The 8,023-nt window shown below is 32.9% G+C and overlaps 1 protein-coding gene across 2 annotated transcripts; it reads left to right on the forward strand.

The window, feature by feature from the left end:
* On the forward strand, positions 1-5,976 carry LOC110853043 (F-box/LRR-repeat protein 14). 2 transcript variants are annotated; one of them, XM_022101267.2, is made up of 3 exons: positions 1-590; positions 1,081-1,846; positions 4,038-5,976. In XM_022101267.2, exons 2-3 carry the CDS (start codon positions 1,126-1,128, stop codon positions 4,934-4,936), a joined length of 1,620 nt encoding a protein of 539 aa, XP_021956959.1. In that variant the 5' UTR covers positions 1-590; positions 1,081-1,125; the 3' UTR covers positions 4,937-5,976. The 2 variants fall into 2 exon arrangements, with proteins under 2 accessions (XP_021956959.1, XP_021956960.1); XM_022101268.2 differs by lacking the exon at positions 1-590 and adding an exon at positions 738-924.
* The last annotated feature ends 2,047 nt before the right edge of the window (positions 5,977-8,023 follow it).

Below are 8,023 nucleotides of genomic sequence, written 5' to 3' on the forward strand. Positions count from 1 at the left end.
GCCATACTTTTATTTTAGACGGCGACCAAGAGAGTCAAGTTGGCTGGGGAAAGGGATGGTTAAAACTAACCAGGTTTGGACTTATTTTAAGGGGAGGAAATATTATTTTTAATTAAATTTGACTACTAAAATTTAATTTAATTGGGAAATTAACAAGTTGAAAATTTAAGGGGTACATTTTTAATTAAAGTTTTATAAGTGCTGGTGGAATTCTGGGCATGAGGTTAACCTTTAAAGGACATTAAGTTACGGAGTGTAGAACATTTTTGTGGAAAATACATTGTGAAAACGGGAACATTTTATAAAAGTGGAGAAAAGTTGGTGTTACTCAGAAGTTTCAAGTTTGAAAAGTTTTAAGAAACGAAATTGGGCTTGGGAGAAAATTTGGATTGGAAGTGTTATCTCTGTGGCGTTGTGATAAGAAGTTATCAGTTTTAATTCGTGTTGAATCTGTCTGGCTACGCAAATAGCAACGTACGTACTTTGTTAAGCAGATGAGTGAGATTAATGCATAAACTGGGATGAGCAGAAGAGTATATTTGGTCAAGTTTAATGGATTTGATTATTTGATTGCCTGCCTGCACGAAATGGTGAGTCTGTCATTTTTTTGGTGTATATTGGACAATGAGTGGTGGTTAACCTTATCAAGAAATTATTTTTATCGGAGAATTTTGAGAGAGATATTAAATATGCATTTATGAAACAGTGTAACATACGTACGTATGTATGAATGTCATAAGTCTGCTGCGTTAAAAATTATGGTGAGACGCGACGCTACAACAGGAAAAAAGTCTGGTTATGTTGTTTGTTGAAGTTAGTGATCAGGTTGTTTAATTAGGGATAATTAATTTTTCATTTTGAAAAAGAAGGAAAATTGATTTTTTTAAATTCGTGTTGATATTTTGAGAGAATTAGTTCAAATTGGTAAGTATTTATCAAAAAAGCGTACAGCTTTAAAAAAAATTGTAAGACGAGATGCCACAAATGCAAAAAGTGTAATTTTCATATAACGAAAATATATCATCAGATTTTCTGGCGGAGTCAAGTAAAAGTAATATATTTTTCATGTTTTTTTTTCAGAAATAAAGAAACACAAGTTCCCAAAAATTTTGAAAATATCCAACCATGGACGTAAAATTGTCTCCAACTAGTGGCCCATTCTCCATAAAAAGGCGTCCTCATCCCCACCACACCCACAACAGTGGCCCCACTACCACCACCACGACACATGCCCTCATTTACACCCCAACGGCAAAAAAATGTCGCTTTTCTGCCGCCTCACTTATCCATCCCGTGTCCCCGTCGCCTTCCGACTTTCACTGCACGGACTCCGCGGATTCCATCCTTTCGCCGGCCGTGGACCTGTCCCCGATTTCGCCAGTGTCCTCGCCCGATTGGGAAATCCCCGTCAAAATTGTGCACGAAGACGTAGACTCGCTTAACTCCGAGGATTTTACGACCCTGCACATCACCCACCTCGTTCCGGAACTGTTAACTAAGGTGTTTTCCTATTTGGAAAAGAAGGACAGGGCCCGAGTCGCAGTGACGTGTTCGTATTTTAATCAAATTTTGAAAAATCGCCAGATTTGGAAGGGGACCGAAGCGAGGTTGAACTTACGGCCGAATCAGGGTCATACTTATCACTCGTTGATTGAAAGGGGTGTGGTTCGTGTGCAAGTCTTAAGTCTGAAAAGATCCCTTCGCGAGTTGACGAGTCATATTAAAGTGACGCACTTAAGGTTGAGTGGATGTTATAATGTGACGGATTACTCGTTAAATTCGATGCATATTTTGCCTTCTTTGGTGGAGTTGGATTTGTCGCTGTGCAAGCAGATTTCGGATGCGGGTGAGTATTTTGAAAGATAAATTTTTATGAGGGTGAGAAAAATGTGATTTTTTGCAAATCTTGGGAATTGAGGAGAACGGAATTTGAAAACTTTGCAAAGTTAGGAATAAAGTTTTAGGTTGGTAAATGTATGGTAATTTATTGACTTTGTGAAAAAATAGAGATGCAGAATTTGAGTAAAATTTAGAGTTTAAGTTTAAGTAAATTATGTACTTATGAGTTGCAGTAACGCTATTTTTGAGGCAATTCAAACAGGTCTACGTAACCCCATAAACGTATTAACGTTTCTACAAATTTACAAAAATGATAAATCTTTTGTAATCTTGTACACACGCGGATAAGAGTCTAAGTAAGACTCCTAATTTCTTAATTTCACAAAAATAAAAGTTTACTCGGTTGCAAGGATTCAAGTAAATTTATAGGTAATTCAAGTAGTCTTGATAAAATCGAGAAATGCGTAAGTTGTACAAACTTATTATTTTACAAATGCACTTGATCTGGAGAAAGTTACAACATTTATAAGTTGGCATTTATAGTGATTTTTTTACTTCGTAATAAGTTCTTGATCTTTTGTGTACATCGAATAATGCGCAAACCAAGGAAATGTTTCGAAACATGAAATGACGAACATTTATGCAAATTTCCATTAATGTGAAATTTCAAAATTAGATAACTTTATTTACAGAAGTAAAACAATGGCATATATTTCGTACTTGGTATATCTTTACGTCAAATATAAATAATTAGTGTCGTATGTATCCCAATAACTGAATAGATTCAATAATTCTTGGTGCCTTTTACGTATTTCAATTTTAATTGTTTCATTGGATAAAGTATGTTTAAGAAACTCACCAGGATGTGAATGAATAGCCCAAGAAAATGCACAACTTTTGTAAAATCATGTATTTTACAAGTTACTTTATCAAAACAAAGATAACCACTTGTTCTGCGTAGGTTGATAATAAATTTGTAAACTGATTTCCATTCGTAATATGTACAAATTTGTAGAAACATTTGTAAATTTACTGGATTACAAAATTTTCAGTACCAGACCTTCTTGAACTGCCGAAGTTAAGGTTATAAATAGCGGCTTATAAGTATTTCACTCAACTTTTAATTTCAAATTATGCCGATCATTTGTAAATATACAGATTTTGCAAGGTTACAAAGTGAATCGACTCGTTTTCTATTTGTAACAATGTCAAATTTTTCTGCATGCTAAATGTTGATTTATAATACTGCTGGTTTGGCTACATTAAGTATTTATGCATAGTTAAATATTTTGGAACCACGTAAAAAATCAAAACTTTTATTTATAAAATAAAAACTTCAAGTTTTGTCAATAGAATTTTCTTGTTTTTCGATGGTTGGAAAAGTGGATTTATAAAGTTTACAAAATTATAATGCTGATGTGATTTCTTTGATTAAAATTTAAAAATTAGGCAATTTTGTATCAGCCTGAAAATAAGTTTAATTTGTCTTTAAATTCGAACTGTAATGCTGGTACGTCGGAGAGCAATTTTTATTAAATATGAGTTAAAATAGCGTTTATAGATCTCATCTGCTTCTGTTTCTGCAAAAGAAATATTTTGATAATTTTATTTGCGCAAATTTATTTAGCATAAATATTGGTAACCCTAATAGCAAAAACGTCGAATGAAAATTTTCTAATTGCGTAAATTAAGTTAATTTAAGTTAAGCACATTTTACTTCAGTTTAAAGCCTTTATTATAAATTTACAAAGTTTACAATGAAATTGATGATTCAGATTGACTACTTTTGAGAGCATTCTGTGCATTAATTCAATCATAATCTTATTTCAAACAGGATTTTCTATACTTTATAGTTTCCAATTTCACGTTTATACAATTTGCGCGCATATGTATCTGAATCTCAATTACAGTGAATTTGTGAAAATAAACAAGGTCTTGTAAGCACATTAAAATAGAAATTAATGAAAAACATAAAACTTTTAGTGGTCCGAATTTGTGAGATTTATGCAAACTATGTGTCTGTCAATTTGGGATATTTAAAAATTACATTTGCAATTTTTCCAAAATTTAGTTACAAAATTTACGAGATTTATAATACTCAATTTTCAAAGTTTACAAAATTCGATCCTCAATTTGAAAAGTTTACAAAAATATGACATCATTCATAAATACTAAAAATTCTTCTCTCCACTTTTCAGGCTTGGTCCACATCCTCGCCAAAACGCCATCCCTCACCCGTCTCGACCTCGGCGGATGCTGCAACCTCACGGACCGCGCCGCCCTCTTAATCGCCTACGGTCTCCGCTCCCTCAAGTCCCTGGACCTCCGATCCTGCTACAATCTCACCGACAAAGCCTTATCCTACCTCGCTGGCGACGTCTACTTGAGTGACCGCCACGAAATTAAAACCTACAACTTCCTCGCCCGAGTTGGTCTCATTGATTGCGAACTTTGTCGACGTCCCGGCCCCGAAAAGGGGTCCAAACACCGGATAGAACTCCCAAAAATTAACGAGCACACAGAATTCGGCATGCTCTCCTTGGAATCCTTGGTTTTGCAAGACTGCCAAAAAATTTCGGACCTGGGTCTCCAATGCATTTCAAAAATAGGAACACTTTCCAGCTTAAATCTGTCCTTCTGCGTGAACATTACGGATAGCGGGTTGCGCTTTCTGAGTCCCTTGTCCGGCGTGTTGACCGAGTTGAATTTACGGTCATGTGACAACATTAGTGATGTCGGATTTCAAACTTTACGTGAATGCGGATCCTTGCGACATTTGGATCTTAGTTTTTGCGAAAAGATTTCAACCCTGAATCCCACCGTGTGCAAAATGTTGAGGACGTTAAGCCTTTCGGCGTGTGATATTGGGGATGGCGCGTTGTTAGGATTGCCGGTAAATATGGAGCAGCTGGAAACACTGAATTTGGGACAGTGTGACAAAATTTCGGACATGGGGATAGGCGCAATTTCGGAAAAGTGTCCGAATTTGAGGTATATTGATTTGTATGGGTGTTCTGCAATTAGTACGAAGGGGTTGAAGGATATTATGGCAATGCCGTTGTTGAAAAATGTTAATTTAGGATTGTGGAAGATTTAGGGTTAGCTCGTTTTTTTAAATTAGACGGTTAGGAAGGCTCAAAAGCATGCAAAAATCCAGTCAAACTTGTGAATCAGAGACGAATTTCTAGATTTGATATCATGTTCCTACAAGTATATTTAGGGGTAACGTATTTTTTATGTAAATTTACACAATTATTTATTTGCAAGTAATTAATAAATTGCGCGAATTTTTTTATAGCAAACTTATTTATGCCACAAAATGCAAGCAATCTTTCTATTGAGCTTTTTGCATGACAATGAAACCACGCGAAACTTACAATAAGCTTTGAAAATCTGTACCATTTTTACGAAAAAATTGGTAAAAAATTCATAACTACGTTTTCTCCATTTATCATCTTCACATGTTAACTTTCCAATTAACTTAAATGCAAGACTGAGACAATCTTTTACAAAAAATAGCTGTGATTCCCGTAAAAATGAAACTGTTCAACTTATAAATAAAATAGTGATTGGTAATTGATTAAAGTATTATTAATTAGTGGATGTATTCATGTCAATTGGCAAAAAGCCGCAAAAAATTAGCAAAATGAGTTTATGGATAAAATTCGTTCTGAAATGTTACGAAATATTTATAAACTTGACATATGCAATTCACTCGAATGTTTGTAATCCAGTAAACTGTGCAAGTTTCTTAACATTAGTTTACCGACACCGTCGATATTTTGAGTTCACAAATGATTTGTAAGCTGAATTTTCGTGGTCGTCTTACATATTAAACCTGCGTAAGAATTTGTAAGGTTACTAATTTTGAAGAGTTTACTGAATTACAAATATCAGCGTGAAGTGCATAATTGTTATGCTAAAATATTGCAAACTTGACGCTTCATTTTTCCTGGAGAATAAGAAGAACAAAAAGTTGTGATATTATTCCGATATTTGTATTCTTTAATTTAATACGTTAAACAAATCAACTAGATTACGTTGTAGATTTACCTAAGTAGTAATTTTAATAAATGAAAAAAATCTAAATAAAAATTGATAACAACAACGGAGTAATAAAGATGACATTAAATAAAACTGAAGTTTTTGGTTGCAAATTTTTCTGCCCGCAAATTATTTTCCATGTTTTTATGATTCTTTTATGCATTTTGGCATGAATTTTCCCATGCTAATTCAGATTTTAAATACATATATTTAAATAGATTTTATCGGGCTCATCATGAAATGTGTGACAAAAATTGACCAGATTTAGCATTGCATTGTACTCGACTCCCGAATTTTGCAAATTTGCAGAAACACACACAGATCATTCATCCTTAATTCGACTTATATAACTGCTCCATTTGTTCCAAGTTATCCATTAGCCCGATCTGCGGAATTATTATATTAAATACTTAACAATTAGTGTGAAATACAATAATAATTTGGCCAGTTTGGCTAATGTAATCGACGATCACTTGGAACAAAATCTTATAAATTCAAAATTGGCATAAATTTTTAGGCACATGAATCAACCCACGGTGCATGACAAGATAAAAGCTACTGGAAACTACTCCATTGTAAGAATGAAATAAAGGCGACAAAATTTAGGGTGGTATACATATTTGAAAAAAACGTCTCCCAGTTGGTCATTTGTGGACAAAGGTGTATTTACACAGGTGTGTTTTTCTTTGTTTGGTTGACAGAATGAGAGGAATTTTAGGTTAGTCATAGAAATTTGGAAAATTGAAAGAAAACCTGCCCACAATAATGATGCACAGCTAAACGAACAGCAATTACGAATGTACTAACTCAAGAGTTAGTACATTTTTGCATGAAACTTCTATACTTTTTGAAGATCATAAAAAATGGAGTATGTACCATTTTGAATATTTTTATTTTGAAATGTTTACAAATTTGATAAGAACTAATTTTCAATTATAAAATTTCCCCCAAAGCTTTAAAACCTTCATGAAAAACATTTTTTGGTAGATATAAGTTTGTAATCCAGAACTTCCATAAATATACATTTAGCGCAATAAGTTGTAATCACTGATTTGGAAATTTTTTAAGATTTTTTTGAGAGTTTTTTTTAAATTTTGTTGGAGCTCGTATCCAATATTTCATAAATTCAATAAATGTATTTAGGTAAAAAAAACTTAAGGTGACATCGATTTGACATAATAAATTACTCCGGTAGCGATGTAATAATTTAATGCATTTATTCTAAGAAGGTTCGAGTAATAGATTTATTACTACATTGTGACAATAGCTTGGTGATACATACAACAATTTTTTTTAAAAAGCTTGTGTTAGAGCGCGGAAAGAAAGCCGTGATTTTACAAGATTATTTAGCTTACAAAATTATAAAGTTTTCAATTTTTTCCGCCATAACAAATTCCTGACTTTGTAGAAAACAAAAATTAAAAAAGAATAAAACAAAAAAAACATTCTCATCCAGCACCAAAGATGCGATACGACCTTCCTTTTTCTGGTTCTGTCAATCTATTTTATTATTTATTACACATTAAATATCACAATTATTTCTCTACGGCGTATTAGTTCACAAAAGTTTGAGTGATATGTAAAAATTTATTTTGTTGCCAAAATTCGGAAATTTTGCAACGTTTATCACAAAATTGCTTTTGTGTAAAAATTATTGATTCAAATTCTCAGGATACAAATGTAACAAAGTTTGATAAACTATCTACAAAATCAAAAATAAAATTTTATTTACACTGGAACCTTGCTGTACAACCGTATGTTTTTAAATTAAAATAAATATTTCTAGCATATTTATTATTTAGTGCTCTTATCGAAATCAGTATTTCGAATATCTTACGACTTTGCTTTGTATCGATTTATATTGTAAAAAATGCTAAATGTCAAATTGGAACTACTTGACCTAAATTATTCCATACATGTCACACATTTTGTAAAATAGACTGGAAAGATTTTATCTCATAATGTACATCAAATTGTCCTACGAGTTTTTGAAACTGGGAGTATAAATTCCCGAATTTCTATGAAATGACAGCTTCACAATTTCATGCGGAGCTTGGCATACAGACAATAAAGTAAAGATTATGCAAAAGAAAAATCAGCTTTGAGATATTTATCTGGCGTTTCTGTCTCTTGTAAACAA

The sequence above is a fragment of the Folsomia candida genome, unplaced genomic scaffold (assembly GCF_002217175.1).
Source record: "Folsomia candida strain VU population unplaced genomic scaffold, ASM221717v1 Fcan01_Sc008, whole genome shotgun sequence".
Classification (NCBI taxonomy): domain Eukaryota; kingdom Metazoa; phylum Arthropoda; class Collembola; order Entomobryomorpha; family Isotomidae; genus Folsomia; species Folsomia candida.